The sequence below is a fragment of the Rhipicephalus microplus genome, unplaced genomic scaffold (genome assembly GCF_043290135.1).
Source record: "Rhipicephalus microplus isolate Deutch F79 unplaced genomic scaffold, USDA_Rmic scaffold_16, whole genome shotgun sequence".
NCBI classification, from domain to species: domain Eukaryota; kingdom Metazoa; phylum Arthropoda; class Arachnida; order Ixodida; family Ixodidae; genus Rhipicephalus; species Rhipicephalus microplus.
In genome coordinates this window covers 5,214,000-5,231,662 of record NW_027464589.1, presented here as the reverse complement: position 1 = coordinate 5,231,662, position 17,663 = coordinate 5,214,000, and the positions used below count along the sequence as shown (strand labels likewise).

General features: G+C 46.7%; 1 protein-coding gene and 2 long non-coding RNA genes across 5 annotated transcripts in view; 2 read left to right on the top strand and 1 right to left on the bottom strand.

Annotated features, from left to right (window-relative positions):
- The first annotated feature begins 4,595 nt into the window (after positions 1-4,595).
- Positions 4,596-17,663, top strand: part of dachs (unconventional myosin-IXb-like dachs) — a 512,416-nt gene continuing 499,348 nt past the window's right edge. For 2 of the 3 annotated variants that reach the window (XM_075883315.1, XM_075883314.1), the window contains exon 1: positions 4,596-5,244. In XM_075883315.1, the coding sequence (XP_075739430.1) occupies positions 5,154-5,244 (91 nt within the window). In that variant the 5' untranslated portion in view covers positions 4,596-5,153. The remainder of the gene's footprint in view (positions 5,245-17,663) is intronic. The other variant, XM_075883320.1, reaches the window with a different exon arrangement.
- Positions 6,142-9,542, top strand: LOC142784939 (uncharacterized). The gene is made up of 2 exons (XR_012888764.1): positions 6,142-6,518; positions 9,437-9,542. It is a non-coding gene; the product is annotated as an uncharacterized LOC142784939 (long non-coding RNA).
- The window catches only part of LOC142784938 (uncharacterized), a 25,876-nt gene continuing 17,058 nt past the window's right edge, over positions 8,846-17,663 (bottom strand). Inside the window, exon 2 of the long non-coding RNA XR_012888763.1 lies at positions 8,846-11,509. This is a non-coding gene — a long non-coding RNA (uncharacterized LOC142784938). The remainder of the gene's footprint in view (positions 11,510-17,663) is intronic.

Below are 17,663 nucleotides of genomic sequence, written 5' to 3'. Positions count from 1 at the left end.
GTTGCATTCAAAAAAGTGTACTCCTTTCGCATTAGTATGGCAGACACTTCTACATGCGACTACTGCGGAGCTGAAGAGACCATTGAAAACGTCCTGTGCAGCTGCGCTTGCTACGACACACAGCGATGCCAGCTCCGGATGCTTTTGAATCAACTTGACTCCAGACTATTTTGCGTGCAGAAGATGCCAGGACCTTGAGCAACTTACTCAGTTGCGCAGAAAGCGACTAAAGCACTCCTACTTTACTTAAAGTCAACAAACCTGAGCGACCGCCTGTAGACTGTGTGTGCTCCCCTGAGTGTGCTCGTGATTGTGTGTACCTTCTTATCTTTCTGCAACCTCTTTTCTCCCCTTCATTCCTTCTCCAGTGCAGGGTAGCAAACTGGATGGTCGTCTGGTTAACCTCCCTGCCTTTCCTTTCATCTTTATCTCTCTCTCTTTCCCACATGCGCTCAGCATTTTTCCAAAGATAACCACCTATTTTGCCTCCTTTTTTTCTTTCTCGTTGGTACTTTGAAATTAGACTTTTTTCCCCCCTTTATCAGCCTTGTCACTTGGGGCGTGCATCTCACGCGCAAAGATCAGTCCTCCTTTACAATTTCGCGTCATCTACCTGCTGCGTGCCCTTGTCAAGTTGACCGCTATCCCCTTTTTTCCTCTTATAATTTGACAAAGTGCCTCCTATCATAATATATTCCACTGGCGGCGTTAAGGTTCGCACGTTGGCCTAGATACGTAGTGCATTTCCGTGTCCTGTGCAGTCGTTTTTTTCTCGACTTGTTGGGATCATGGCTGCATGATTCGCGTTGACTAAGGCACAGTTTCGGGCCCCGTGCGAACCTCGTCGACTGGTGAGCCATGCTTCGATGTATGAGGGCTATCCTCTAACATCAATTCTTTTTCTTTTATTTATTTTCATCTTTTTTTACTTTTTTCACTCTAGGTCTACCAAGAGTTTACCAAGAGAGAAAGAAGAAGAACAATCCGGACTACGCGTGGGAATATTGTAATAGAACAGAAGGCAGCAGAAAGGGGGGTGGTATTGGGGTATTCATTCATAAAACTAAAGATTGGCGAAGAGTGAAGCAGGAGTGCAAGGAACATTTATGGCTAAAAGGGAAAGTGGCAGGGCAAGTGACACTTCTTGGTTTGGTGTACTTGTGAACGGGAGCAAAGACCAGAGAGGAAAACCAGGCAATGGATATGCTCCGTGGATATGGTGCCATTTTTTTAAATGCGAAGCATTTCTTTGCAAACTTAGGCGATTTTGAGCATATCTATCTATCTATCTATCTATCTATCTATCTATCTATCTATCTATCTATCTATCTATCTATCTATCTATCTATCTATCTATCTATCTATCTATCTATCTTGCCGCCTACGACTTTTAGCTCTCCTGGCCGTCTGGATAATGGTATAGATACCAAACTTGGTATGGTATAACATGACTATATGACGAGGATATTTGACTAGTCATAGCATGAAAATCATGGCATGTATGACATGAATGTCATGATTGACATTTTATGGTGTTGCTGCTATTGCGGTGGTTTCGTTCACATGGCATGTTGCAAAATTGGTATGGTATGACATGATTGCATGGTGAACACAAGCGACATACCCTAACATTAAAATCATGACATGCGTGGATCGTAACAAGGTGACTACATGTCACGCTCCCGGCCATTTCGCTAGCGTGACATATACCAAATTCGGTGTTACGGTACGTCAACGGATGACGCAGGTATCTGACTGGTGCGAACAAGATAATTATGAGATGCGTGTAATGTAACAACATGACTACATGCCACGCTCATAATGCACTGACGGCCGTTTCACTAGCTTCACTTATACGAAATTTGGTAGTACTACGGGACGTGGATGGATGACAAAGGTACGAGACTGGTGCAAACATGATAAACATGAGTTGCATGTCATGTAACAACATGAGATGCAACTCATGACTACATGCTATGCTCATGATGCACTCGCGGCCGTTTCGCTAGCTTCACATATGCCTAATTCCGTATTACGTTACGTGCACGAATGACATAGGTAAAGGACACATCCAAACCTGATAATCACGACATGCGTGTCATGAAACAATATGACTACATGCCACACTGATGATGCGCTCGCGGCCGTTTCGCTAGCTTCACATATGCCAAATTTGGTATTATGTGACATCAATTGATGAAGAAGGGATGTAACTGCATGGTGCAAACATGATAATGATGAGGTGCGTGTCCTGCGAGAATATGACTACATGCCACAGTCAAGACGCCGGTACACTTCAATGAGACCCGGCGCGCGTGCGCGCCGCCATTCGTTTCGTCGCGTCACGCAAGCGTTGCCAAGCTAGGCGCCAGTCCTGCCATATACTCGCAGGCGCACGCTGAGTTGCATTGACGCATGCGCGTTTCAGCGCGTTCGGCGTCCCTCCGTCTCGAAAAGATTGATTGATTTGTGGGGTTTAACGTCCCAAAACCACTATATGATTATGAGAGACGCCGTAGTGGAGGGCTCCGGAAATTTCAACCACCTGGGGTTCTTTAACGTGCACCCAAATATGAGTACACGGGCCTACAACATTTCCGCCTCCATCGGAAATGCAGCCCCCACAGCCGGGATTTGATCCCGCGACCTGCGGGTCAGCAGCCGAGTACCTTAGCCACTAGACCACCGTGGCGGGGCTCCGTCTCGAAAAGAGGCAGACGCAGTGCTGTCCGGGTAACGCATTGGCGCAAAATGCAGCATGTCTCATTTGGCGCCGGTTGCCGTCGGGCCACGATGACGGACGCTGGTCGCGCTTGGCGTCAGACTATAGAGTTATAGAGTGCACGCGTTTTGCTAACGTAGCGTCGCTGTTCCCAGCGTCCGCGCGCGTCAACGTTACGTTGGAGCATATTGGGCCCTTCATGATGCACTCGAGACCGTTTCGCTAGCTCCACATATACCAAATTTGGTGTTACGTGACGTCAATAGATGACGAAGGTATATGACTGGTGCAAACTTGATAATCATGAGACGCGTGCCATGTAAGAACAAGACAACATACCACGCTTATAGCGTGCTCGCGGCCGTTTCGCTAAGTCCACATATATAAATTTGACATCACGTGACGTGAATAGATGACGAAGGTAAACGACACATACAAACATGATAATCATGACACGAAAGTCGTGTACGGCATAAATTTCTCCACACATCTTAACGTTGTGCTGATCGGAAGGTGGCATATCAACCTTCCTTATTAGTGCTTCGCGTATAATAGATTCCCACTGTACGTGGGATCTGCCTTTTTTTTTAAACTGCCTTTTATATACATAAAGCGGTTTCAAATGGCAAATTGAAATAGGTTAACCACAGTTGCACTCACTCCTGTCTAAGCATAACGTCTAGCGTAACAAGCAGTTTGCGAAGGTGGCGATCACAATCACTGTCGATTCTTAGCGTTGCTAGAGGTGGCAATCGTACTTTTCAGTGGCCCCTCAGAAAATACACAGAAAAAAATTCTTCTTACGATGTACCCACGCGTTTTTAAAATCAGCCGCTGCAGTTTTAACCGCTAAAAGGGAGCTTTTTGTAGCGTCGTAAAAACTGGGTCAAGAATACTCGATCGTGAGTCCCTTTAAAAAATGGGCGCGTTACCCTTTTGTGTTGTCGCTACTGAAGTTAACGAGGTGCTTAATCATTCAATTCTCCACTCAGCGTGGCTCACCGGCAGTGAGGCATTATCTACTTAGCACGATGCAAACTAAAGCGAAATAGCACACCACACTCAGTCTCTCTTGAAGCTGACTGTCGGGGGAACCATTTCGGCAAGCTATCAGACGGTAGCCGTTGTTTGGATAACATTTCTACCTCCCGTAAACACCATCTCTGCTCTCGATTAATTATCGGCAGCAGCACTATTTCATTCTCCAGTTTGAATACACCAATACACCTATGCTGCAGCAATGTACCGTGCTTTCCGGCAGCCCTGACTTTCATGTGGAATGCTGTCTCAATATTCTTGCACCACGGTCCGGAGCCAGCCTATCGCGGCCGCCGAAAGTACTGCCAAAGGAAGGGAGCCCGGGTTGTCCGGAGGCACCTGCACGGCGGTCGCCAAAAGCGCATTCTTGCGTAGCCCTCCTCCCCCTTTCGATCCCGAAGCGACGGGGGCTTCATCTGCTGGCTCCTGGGGCTGCGGCAGCTCATGGGGCGGGCGGCAGGGGGGGGGGGGGGATAGGAGGGAGGAGAGGGGAGTCCGTCGTCAACCGGTGCGCTGGCCGCCGTTGCTTATTCTTTCATTTTTTCTCGGCTCGGAGCGGCGCGGCATAGGACTGTCATCTACGTTGAAAACGGGCGGTTGTTAGAAGCCTCCGGGAGTGGAAAGGGTCGCCATCTTAGGCAACCACCGTGGCCCCAGAGGCTGAAAGGGGGGGGCTTCTTCCGGCAGCATCTTTTGATTCCCCGAAAGGCCAGCACAGCAGCAGCAGCGGTAGCAGACGGGGCTCTCCCTCTCGGCGTTACCTGCCGCCTGTCCATTGCTGTGCCCCCCCCCCCCCCCCCCCCCGCACCCCGTGGGCCAATGCGTGTTCGGTCGGCAGCTTTTCTGGGCGTTTGTTTCTTGCCCGGAGTGGCAGCGAGGGCGTCGGAGCTGTCCTGCAAGTTCTGGAGACCGGCCTCCCGGCGCCCCCTTTCCCTCTCTCTGCGAGCGGCGAGCAACTTGAGAGCACCACCACCACTGCCTCTTCGGCGGCAGCCCTGTGTCGAAAGAAAACAAAATCTCGTCTGGCCTCGGCTGGCTCTGAGGTTCTTCGGCCTGACCGTGGAACTAGTGGCGCGCGTGAATGATTTCTTCTCGTCTACTCGACGGGGAGCATGCCATCCGACTCGGGTCCGGACTCGGCGCTCCCGCCCGAAGAACGTGTACTGGTGCTCGGCAGCAGCAAAGGATGCGTGGCTACTGACGATACGCCTTTGTCTGCGCGTGGATTTGTCTTCTGCTGTGGCGTCGTACAAAACGTGAGGTGCCGACTGGAGATTTTTGTGCTTTGCGCGGTGGTCTTGACAACGGTCGCCGGTTCGCGAGCTCCTCGGTGGCGACGCAGGTCGCGCCCTGACGAGCCAGCAGCTCGGTGCTACTCCAGTCGCTTGTCGTCATGGCAACGCTAGGCTTGTCCAAGGTGTTCATACTGGACAAGTACTTCGCCGAGTTGCAGAAATTTTGGGAGACGGAGCGCAAACTGCAGGGTGAGTCTCGACCACTTCCCCTCCCCCCCCCCCCCCCGGCACTTGTCCTAGTTTTGCGCTCGTGTGAAAAAACCTGTGTGCGCATGCGCACTTCGCAAGGAGGAATACGTGCTTGCACAGGCATTCTTTTGTGCGCAGTAATTAAACGATGAAACGAATATATAGAGTGTTTGCGAAGCTTCATTGAGCAACAACGATGATGTTTTGTGCGGTAACATGACAGGTGCCTTTACGTAGGGCCGCTTTCTAAGCTTGAGACAAGTTCTCTGTGAAAGCACTTTTTTTGATCCTCTGAAACTAAAATTAATAAATGAAGTTAAGAATGATTGTTTTTATTTTTCTGTTACGGCCTCTTTGCCATTGTTTTATTTTATGTTACATACAAAACAGTTACGTGGATGCTGATATATACACTAATTGGCCAAAGTTGCACGAGTGTCGCTTTATGCTGTCAGCATTTCGGTGGGATGTGCTACTTCGTGCTTTTGCCAGCCCTGCGACGTCTATCCATGCATGGTTTTTCTCTTCCTGGGACAACCGCGTGTGACGGCTATCTATCTATCTATCTATCTATCTATCTATCTATCTATCTATCTATCTATCTATCTATCTATCTATCTATCTATCTATCTATCTAATTTTGTTCCTTTCTTTGTCGCCCACTCTAGATCTTTCGATTTGTCTTTATCGTTATTTTCTTGTTATGCTTTACATGCACCTTCCAGCTTCCTTCACTTCCCTTGCTATGTTATAGTATGCAACAAGGTCGGCTCAGATAGCGTGTCTCGGTAGCGAAGTGGTTACGAATGTGGCCTCCAGATCCTGAGTACGCTGGCTCAAATCGGGCCGCGGCGCGAGTTTACAAAGCGATCGAATAGACCCCCCCCCTCTCCCCCAATGCACTGCGCCAGGTGGCCTCACGGGGCTCTCGGAAGCTGCGCGCTCATTGGTTCGTGCGTAATTTCGTCAGCAAACATGGCTGCGCCCATGACGATGCTGTAGGCATAGTGTTTCTCAAAATGTATATTGGGGAACTCTATGGCTGCAGGGTTCGCGTGTCGGGCGGGGGCACAGCTGATGAAGACGCCGCGACGCAAGCGAGAACAAAGTTGACGCTCGCACGCGTACTGGCAAACCCCCTACGATGAATGGGAAGACGGCGCTATCAAGTAGCTTGTGCTACCAAAGTGCTACAGAAACGCTGTGCGCACGCCTGTGTCGACGCTGTCGCAGGACTCGTCGCTCCGTTTGCAACGATCGTCGAAAACATCGAAGTCAGTGCAGATATGCAGTGTAAAATGGATGATGGTGGTTCAAAGAGTTCATGTGCGGACTATATAACAATAATCCTAACTCGATAAGCCTTTGTTGCAGCTCAAAGAGCCGGTGTCGGAGCACTTGAGTGCCTACGTCGCGCACGTCACTCGATCGCTCAGCTTGCACTCACTCTGGCATATCTTAGGCTACTCGTAGTGAATGCCGCCGCTACTGATTATGATAGCGATGCGAAATGATAAGCACGATTATCTGTAGCAGCGCCTCGATAAATTTGCAAACGAATAGCTATGTAGTGTCTTCTCTATAAACACGCCAAGCAATTCCGTTCACATGAGGAGCGAGAGGCCGTGCTATTGTTGGGATAGAAGGACGCAGGTGACAGCGTATTCCCTCTAGGCCAAATACACTTCAAAATTCACTGTATGTTGCGCACATAGGGAGCCCGCCTCGAGCCGGCGTTTTTTTTCTTTTTTTTTTTTGCTCACTTCACCGCAATGCATGCCTACAGAGCGGTGAAGCGTTGACAGCACGAGCATTGTCATACTACAAAACGCGGGCAAGCAAGGGGTTTGCGAGTAGTGAATTTCAGAAGCAAGTTCAATACGAATCCAATAGCAGTATAACCAAATCTAATGCTTTAACAAACCTAATACTATTCTGATAGTTTTCAAATAGTGAGGAAACCTTTTTAAAAATAATCCTAGAACTCCACAACAGTTTGACATAAGTGTTCACGAGCTGTCACCAAATAATACTACAATTATGAAAACTGTGATAAGCTTGTATACAGCAGTGACCAGAGCCTTCGGAATACTTTTCAACTGTATGTTGAACTACCACAGCAACTACATTATTCAAGTTTAAACTCTGTTGTCAGCTTTTAGGTAAATTTGTGGCATAAAATCTAAACAATTTTGAACCGAACACCTTGCATTCAGCTAAGGATTTATCAGAACAGGCAACATTATCACAACATATACCCTGGCACAGAGGGCATGTAAAAATCAAGTGTTGAAAGCTGTATCTGTAAGAACAATTTGCGTGCATGTGTTTTTATTCGGGAAGCTGAATGCAGCCATAGTCCCTCACTTCAATGCTGATGACAGGAAATGAATAGAGTAATATTGCAAGATGAGCTAGTTGGTATACAACACCAGCACCGGTGTTGTTCCCTCTCTTAGTAAGTGTGCGCTAAAAATAGGTTACAAAAGAAATAATTAATGTAATGCAGCTCCACCATAATAAAAACAGAAAGAAGTGCATTTTGTAGCAAAAGTGCTTGATCTGGTAATGGTTATAGCATCAGTAGTGCTGGTAATTCAGGGATTACAAAAAGAAAATAAACCTTGAGCTGTTTCCATGTTTTCCTGCTTCAGGGTTGTCCCGTAGGGGCCGATTATTTTTAAAATATTCAATATTTCGCATATGTATTGTTCTATTTGACTAGCGAATGCTATATGATTCGTTATTCAAATATTTGCATGCCCATGCCCCTAGTAATGTCACCACCCAACATCTTTTTGTGTGAATGTGATTCCACACCTGTAAACATCTTGAGTCCTTTTTTTTTTTGTGCTTCATCCCATCCCTTATTGAACACACCCTTCCACATGCCTCAAGGTACGTAAATGAAAAAAAAAACTACCTGGCTACGAGTGATGCCAATTCATGACATAAAATGGGAGTAAAAGCATAAGTGTATTTGTTGGAAATTGTTCTGAATCTTGTCCATTAGCAAGAAGGATCAGTTTATAGCACATTTTTTCTACTCTTAGCTTACACCAGTAAACTAAGCATGTGCCTGTATATATCCACTTGCTTATTTATTATCGAAATATTTATACAACATATATAAAACACACGGTAAGACAGCACAGTTAACTCTGCTGAGATAGGAATTAAATTAAACCAGTAAATTACAAAAAATGTAATTACAATTTACAATTTCGCACATGTCAGACAGAAAATGCAGTGAGTGCCAATACATTGGGGCAATTCTTGTCTAAATCATGAGTGGCAACCTGGCTAAACTATAATTTTATTATCAATAAAATCTATTTTCTGAGGCGCTTTGGAAGCATTCATTTTCTAGCTCAAGCTGATTTAAATGTTTACATACTCTGGGTGCTTGGTCACAAATAAATAAATAAATGCAAAATCTCACATGAACATTTAATTTTTGTCCTGAAAAAAAAAAATCGCAGCATATCTACGGAGTGAATGATGATGAGTGGGGCGAAGCGCTGGAGGGTTTTATTGCCAAACCGTGAACCATCCACTAATATCGCCCACTACATCATCAAAGACATGACAAAACACTGTATTTATTTATATAAGAAGTTTTATTATTCGTGAGTGGTAACTATACGTCGCTTCCATTCTCTCTTCACGGGGCATTGTGGGATGTATGCAAGGACGAAGCAGTGGGCAGTTTGCAAAAGTGGAACTATGGGCGGTCTCGTACAAACAAGTTGGATATGCATGGTATAACTGTCAGTTCAAGCGCACGAATAAACAGAAAAGAAGAGAGGACAAGCGCTTTCTCGCAACTAAACGATTTATTAGAAAGGTAAGAATATATACTCAGGCAATCACAGCGCTTGTCCTCTCTTCCTTTCTGTTTATTCGTGCACTTGAACTGACAGTTATACTATGGTTCTTTAACGTGCACGTAGATAAAAGTACATGACCATCTTGCATTTCATATTGGCTACTTCTTAACAACAATTGGTTTATGGTCGGCGAAGTGGTGGATCGGTGATGGGGTGTAGTGAAATGTTTGCAAGGACGAAGTAGTGGGCAGTTGGGAAAAGTGGAACTATGGGCAGTCACATACATACAAGAGATGGACAGACACACGCCTTTAGGAGCTTCGACCCTAAAAGAAAATAATATGTTAATTTTTTTTTGCCAGGGAATTCTGGATGCGAGATGGCTGTCACAAGATGTGTTGAAAAAAAAAGTTATTTGCCATTGCAAACTGCTTGGAGAATATAAAGTCCACATATATTGCTACTACAGCTTGACTTCCGTAGTTTGACTTTTTCTCTTCCTCGGGCAAATATTCACTGAAATAAAAAGTTTGGTCTCAATCCCGCCGACTACTGCAGTCTTCAACATCATGACTTCATGACAATACTGGTTTTTATGTCTGACCAAGAGATTTTTACATCTATAAATCCAGATATAAATGAAATTACATTGTTTAGAAATGTGCAGGTGTAGAACTGCAAAATTGTAAAATGTGATACCAGCAGCTATCTTTTTTTTTTGTTTTAATGTGAATCCATCTCGTGAAGCGGAGCAGTATACAAGTGCCACTTTTAACGGAGACTATGTGACAAAGCCCATTGATTCCTAGAGCAGCTTGCATCCCCTAGCTGTCTAGCATGGTGTAGGACTGAAGGTTTTCGAAACAAATGTCAAAGTGGAGCAATGACGTGCTGCTCACAATGGCCTGTTTGTGGTTCCCCATTTTCTTGGATTAACAATGGAATCTAAGGAGCTCTTATAAATGCACTGCAGAAGTCCACGTACACCATTACTGTTAAAGAATTGGTGCACAGCTAATGGTTTAGCAATTAACACAAATAAAACACAGTTCATTGTCTTCCGTTCTGGTCATGACACTCTTTCACCTACCTTCGCAACTACTATCAATGGCCACAGACATCTTTGGACCGCTATGTTCACATTCTTGGGAGCACTCCTAGATGCTCATCTAAAGTACCCTCATGACATTTAACTTATAAGACAGAGGATAGCTCCTGGTCTCAGGACAATAATTAAAGCATGACCATTCGTCAACTTTGCTTACACTAAACTACGCCTTTATCCACAGTCATATGATGTACTGCATCACGCCATGGGCAAACACCTATATATCCTTCCACTTAAACTTCTCGAAAACCAAGTCGTTTGCATCCTAACATTCAGTGCTCTATTCACCAGTGTGTCCCCACTTTTTCAGCAACATAGTGTAATAACAATGTGTAATTTATTCAAGTACAAACTGAGGATTCTTGTATTTAAGTGCTTTAACGGTTCCGTAACAGCCAATGTCTTGCCAAAATTTAAATTGGTAAATGCTAATCCCACCAGGTTTGCCTCTAACAACAATTTTTCACTACCACATACATGCACTAACTACGGCCAACACACTACCATATTTGCTGCCATACATTTTTTAAATTCAGTATCACTATGCACTAAATAATTCTCATTCAACACTTTCGAAAAACATCATCTCATTTTACAATCATAACTAATCTGTATTTATATATTGATATTTTCTTACATTTAGAGCTATTACTGTAAGAGTTATTTTTACATTTATCACTCATGTAGATTTGAGTTGTCTGGTGTGTTCAAGATTCTGCTGCCATTTATTTTTCATAGCCATGTATAATACTAAACATTGTTTTATTATTATTTTTACTGGAATTTATACTACATGTTTGCCTTGTCTTTATTCCTATAAAAAGCATTTCAATTAAAGGATCATGAATGTGCTAGAAGTTAAATTTATTGCACAGTGGAAAGTAAACCCAGCACTCAAAAAGCTCAGGTGGGTAGGACTTTGCTTTCACATCTAATGGCAGACAGTACTGTGGTGTAACTGTGCTTGCAGATGTCTTAACAGGGCAAATTTCGCTTGTTTTACGATAAGTGAAAGCGAGAACATCCAGCTCTGCAAACTCTAATAGCAATTTTTATCATTCAAAACAAATATGAAGTCTCAATAGGAGCTGGTTCACTCTGGCAATTCATGGGTTCATTTTACATTTTCAAATGTTAGTAAAGTTTTGTTGCACAACAGTTTCTTGTCAAGCAGAATGAGAAATTATGAGTGCTAAACGCCTTCAGAAAAAGTCCACAAAGGCAGATGCTGTCCTCATTGCAGTACTTGTCCACACTGAGCCGAGCAGCAGTACCCGGCAGCATTCCAGCTCCGGTCAATCATCCACATTGCTTTGGGGGTCAGCCTCTATGTGGGGGAGGATAGAACAAAATGGTTCTAAATTTCGAGTTCAGCAACCTGCTGTCTCGCGACATTTTTGCTTGTTTTTCAGGACAGTTGCATGCGAAGAAAGAAGTCTGCACTTTTAGGTGTGTCAACATCACAGAGCAAGTCAGAGAGATGGCATAACATCGAGTACAAGAACCGACAGCAGCACAAGCAGCTAAATAAAAGACTGAACTAAAGGAATGAAAGTGTAGGGAGGTTTGCGTTGTTAAAAAATTGTCACGTGATCCCATACTAGAATGCTCCACCATCCAAGCTGCATACAGATGAATCACAATAGTGAATAGGAGCGATACTCTAATAGTGAGATGAAAGACTGTCAAGTAGTTGCTAACTTTACGAGGTTGTTAACGCAGCTACACATTTTACGAAGCGGAAGTGAATTGCATGACAAAAGAGGAAGAAGCACCGGCCATCCTAATGGCACCCAGAAGCTTAAACGAAAGACAGTGGTGCAGTATCCATATTGGAGATCTCACTTGCTGATGTGCAAAACAGTAAATACGGTCAAGCTTTGAGAAGAAACTGAAGTTCTAAAACTGATACAAGCAGAATTGATCACAGTGCCACCCACACTAATTAAAAAATATTCAATTGTTATAACCACTGTCACTTGAGTGGTCATGATGACATCCGGTGGCTGTACATGAAGCTGACCAAGCAGTTCACATGATCCAGCATAAACGAATAAATAACAAGATAAGTACAATCATATCATGAGTGCCAGATTAGTAAGGTAAAGTTTAGACAGCTGGCTCAACAAATGGTACAATCGAAATACTTTTCTTCACCGTTGAAGCTCATTCACATGAACTTCGAAGAATGCAGTAAAAAAATTTAATAGTTATGGCTTGTAAAAAGATGGTGGCAGCAAAAGCATAAAAATGGATACCAGCAGTCTGATCTCCTTCTAAACTAAAAGATGTCTGACAAAAAGTCGGTATTACTGAGAGACAAGGAACGAGATTTACAGAGTCATCAACCCAATAAACGGCAAACCAACAGCGAATCGCGCTCAGGTATACTGCTCCAAGTCATTTGGCAGTTAATGGACTAGTGAAGCAAGCTAATTGAGACATCAGTCAGTAATTAAGTATGTGCCCAGACTTCCCGGAAAGATGGAAGAGCTGCCTTTAAATGATGTAGCTCATCATGCGCAGCCCTAAAAAGAATCTTTGGGGTGCACACCACTTCTTATGTACTTCTATATACTGCAGCCTCAATGAGGCTATTGCAGGAATAGAAAAAAAAAAAACGAAACAAGAAATCAACATTAATGAACAGACTTTTGAAGGCGGTTGTGGAGAGGGTGGAGAAGAGACAGCCTGTTGTGTCTCTTGCTATGCTACACAAGGGCTGCACAGAACACTAGGCACTGCACTGAGGGGGGTACTGAGTGGCACTGCTGATTGCCCACTGTCACAAGGCACAGGTGACGGGCTTGAAGGCTGTGCTGGGTGAGCGTGAACATCTGGCGTTTGGATGACTGGGTGAGGCTAGGCGGCCTGTGCAGGAACCTTGCTCAACTTGGAAGAGTTCCATGTTCTCCCATCGTCTAGGCAGAAAGAGGCTGGCCCTCGTTCTTCCACCACCTTCCGAGAACGACTGAACGAGAGGTCTCCTTTAAAAAAGACTGCCGGCTTCTTCACACGGACCATGTCTCCAACTGCTATGTTTGGTTTCTTGGCTGCACGGCGGAAGTCTGTGTACATCTTGCTGTATTTTTGCTTCTGTGCGACTCTCTTCTGAAGCTGGCCAAGTTCTTTGGCAGGGTCTGTGAAGAATGATGGGGATGGGTGCCCAATGATGTCCAGTCGTGTTCGGGGCAGTTGTCCATGTAGGAGCAAGGCTGGTGCTACTCCCGTGGTTGCGTGAGGTGTGCACCGGTAAACACCCAAGTACTCCAGTGCCGCTTGTCGAAGAGGGCCATGTTCTAACGCAGCAACCTGTACAAAGTCCTTAAAAACACGATTAAACCTTTCGAGAAGTCCGTTGGCTTGAGGGTAATACACCGAAGAATGTGTCAGTCGGATACCACGCTCATCCAAGAATTGCGAAAATTCTCGTGAAGAAAATTGGGGCCCGTTGTCAGTGACTATCTCGTCAGGGTATCCCTCTCGAGAAAAAATTGACAGCAAGAAGTTGGTGATCGTTCTTGTAGATACCTCGTTGGAGAATTGTACTACGGGCCACTTAGAAAAATAGTCAACCAGTGTAATGGCGAACCTACAATCTTGAGGAGCTCTTTCCAGAGGGCCAACAATGTCTATGGCGACTTTTTGCCAAGGGCGCTCTGGAAATGGAACAGGTTGCAGTGGAGCAGGTGCCGTTTTCGCACTCCTGTCGGCCTTCTGACAGACGCTGCAGTTTTGTATTGCGACTTCTGTTTGCCGGTCCATACCCGGCCACCAAAACCGTTCTCAAAGTCGCGCTTTCGTCCTGACGATGCCGGGATGAGCTTCATGCACTGTGGAGATTACCTGATGCGCAAGGGACTGTGGAACTACAAGTCGCTCCCCACGAAGAAGTAAGTTGTTTACCACTGACAACTCGTTGCGTAGCATGAAGTACGGCAGCAGATGGCTTGGGACGAGCTTGTGTGGAGGCCATGACGAAGTAACATATTCTTTGACTTTTGCCAGAGTGGCGTCGTCACTGGTGGACTGCTCGAACTGGTCCTTAGCGATGCACAGCGGCTCGACTAGGAACACAACTTCTGTAGAGTCGTCTTTAAGTTGAGGTGTGCATTCCGGCTTACCTTCCGCTGGAAGACGTGGCAGCACGTCTGCTACCTTGTTCTCCAAGCCCTTGCGGTATTCGACGGTGTAGTTGTGGCGTAGAAGTCGCTCAGCCCACCTTGCAATGTGAAAGGGACGTCGCCCTGTTCTCTTGTTAGACAGCAACGCTACCAATGCCTGGTGATCTGTCTGAAGAGTGAAAGGCCGTCCCCACAAATAAACATGCCACTTTTCGCATGCCCACACGCAAGCCAATGCTTCACGCTCGCTGGCGGAGTACTTCCTTTCTGCATTGGTTAGAGTGCGCGAAGCAAATGCAATGGTCAGGGTTTTCTGACCGTCCACTTGCTGCAAAACGGCACCTAGCCCGTATGCAGCAGCATCAGTTGCGACAGTCACTGTAAGAGTTGGGTCAAACATGTGCAACACCTTGTGGGAGGACAGAAGAGTCTTCACTCTCTCAAAACTTGCTTGGGCGGCTGTGTCCCACTCAAAAGGTATGTCTTTGCGCAGCAGTCGACGCATAGGCTCGACTTCCTCGGCTAGCCTAGGAATGAACTTTGCGTAGTATTCGACAAGTCCTAAGAATGAATGGAGTGTGCCGGGTTCTGCTGGTGTGGGGGCGTGGACGATTGCATCGACTTTGGCTTGAAGGGGTGCTATGCCTTCCGCACTGACACGATGTCCAAGGAAAGAGAGTTCTGTTGCATTGAAAACACATTTTTCGTTAAGTTTCAGACCTGCTTTCGCAATGCGATGCAGAACTTCTTCCAGGTTCTTCGCATGTTCTTTCTCAGTCTTCCCGAAGACGATGATGTCGTCTATGTAACAAAGAACACCATGACAGCCTTGCAGGATTCTTGTCATGAGCTTCTGAAAGGCTGCTGGGGCCGACGCCAATCCAAAGTAGACCGTTTTAAACCGAAAAAGACCCTCGTGCGTAACAAACGCTGTGAGATCCCTGCTGCCCGGGTGCAGCAGGACTTGGTGGTACGCAGAGGCGAGGTCTAGCTTTGAGAAGTGGCGGGCTCCGTTTAAGGCATGCAGCAGTTCCTCAGTGTGAGGCAGCGGGAAGTTGTCGACCACAATGGCTTTGTTTGGCTCCCTTAGGTCAACACAAAGACGGATGCTTCCATTTTCCTTCTGGACTGCGACGATGGGAGAAACCCATTCGGAGGCATCGATCCTTTCGATGATGTCGGCAGAGAGCAGGGTCTGTCGTTGGTCGCTTACTGGTTGGCGTACTGAGAATGGGAGGCGCCTCAACTTTTGGGTGACTGGGGAGACTGCCTGTTTCATCTTCACCTTGTGCTGAAAACCTCTGACAAGGCCCAAACCTGGGGTAAACAGGTGAGAAAACCTGGCCCACAGCAATGCAGGCATGCCAAACTTTGGCTCACTCTGCGGTTGCTCTACGATAGCGCCTTGCGGTGGAATGCGCCCTTGTGCGTCTGAGCTCATTGCAGGCAATGTTGAGGTTGCGGAGGCGGACGTTTGCTGAACGACCGTGTGCAGGCAACGTAGCTCCTTCCCTGAAATTTGAAAATTCAGGGCTTGCACAACATCTAATCCCAAAAGGGAGGCCCCACTGCGTGTTACGTAAAGCGGTACGACGGCTGTTCGTGCCTTGTACGACAGCGTTGCTTCAAACAGGCCAAGCACAGGGATCTTCTGGCGTGAAAAGTCAAACAGAGTAATGCTGGGGGTCCTGAGTTGTACTTTATCTTGAAAAAGGTTTCGAAAGTGACCTTCCCCAATTATTGACACTGCAGAGCCTGTGTCGATGAGAAACGAGACTTTGCGCGTGAGCGGCTTCGGGTTAATCACCGACACGTCGACGTCAACATACAGGCCTCTGCGTTTGTTTGTGCAGATGGTCAAAATACTGTGACCGCTCTCAGCGTCATCGTCGCAGAGGAGTTCGCGTACTGGTGCAGGCCTTCGTGGTTGGCCGCGACGCGAGCTCCGACAAACGCTCTGGAAGTGTCCGCGGCGTCCACAACCATAACAGGTGCGGACGCGGGCGGGTCAGCGCGACCGTCCGCATCCTGTTGCGCCGCAGTTATCGCAGTTATCACGAGATACGGCGTGCAGGGGGTCGGCAGCGGCAATTTCCGGCTTGGGCTTGTAGTTTTGGCGAGTGCGCGACGAGCTACGACGATGCTGACTAGGGGGGCGGGACCCGTTGAAGCGAAATCGGGGGCTATCATGCCTAGCCGGGTTGCGTCCGCGTTGGCGCTGCGTGATGCGGCGAATTGGGTTCGCGAAGGCTTCAGCTTCTTGGCAAGTTTGTTCGCGAAGTTTGGCAATTTCTACCGCTCGGTCGAATGTCAATGCGTCGCCTTCGAGGAGCAGTCGTTCTCTGAGTTGCGGGCAAGTTACTCCGGCAACGAACTGTTCGCACAAGTTATTATCCACGGTAGCGGCGAAATTACACGGGGCTGCCAGTTCCCGGAGCGCTAAAGCAAATTCGGCAACCGACTCACCGGAAAGCTGTCGACGTTCACGAAAATGATGACGTTCCATTCGGACGTTGACGGTGGCGGTGAAGTAGTGTGCCAGTGTGTCGACGGCAACGTCGTATGGGTCCGGAGGGCTTGCGGCAGCGGTGTGCGCGGACGTCTGTTGTTCCGTGGCTTCAGTTGAAAGTGGCGGCTGGGGTTGGGGGCGGTGCCGGCAAGGCGTCGAAAATCCGTTGGCCCTCGGGGCCCAGACAGTGAAGCAGGAGCGCGCGACGGCGGGTTGCTGGCCACTCGTCGGCGCCGGACGCGAGCACGAAGTTCTGGAAAAACCGGAACCAGTGGTGCCAAGGAATCGCTGGCGTGCCCGGGGTCTCGAGGAACGGCGGCGGGGGAGATATACCGGTAGATATACCGGTGGCCATCCTCGTCGCCAATGTGGTATTGCGGCGTGGTGAGCCGCTATCACGGCAGAGAGAAACTCGTACACATCACTGCCGCCATGTTTAGAAAAAAATTTATTTACAGCATGTACAGAACACAAAGGCTTCATACCATTCCAGTAACAGGGCATATACACCTCGGCACATCTATATTTCACGACTAGCATCACTACGTTACAGTGAAGACATTTGCTCTAATATACATGACAATGTTGGCATATATGTACACAAGAACTCAATGCGATATCATGATACAATGGTATAACGACACAATAGATGCAATGAAACACGATATGTAACAAATGAAATCATATAAAACAACTCAATGGGTGCTGCTTAGCACCAAGTCGGTTGAAAAATGAGTTGTATCCTTTCGTGTTCTACCTTGACGAAAGGGCACGACCAATGCCGCAGAAACTCTTGCTCCCCGAGGAAGAAAAGCTCCTCGGAAAGGAACGCGAGGATCTCTCGTCTC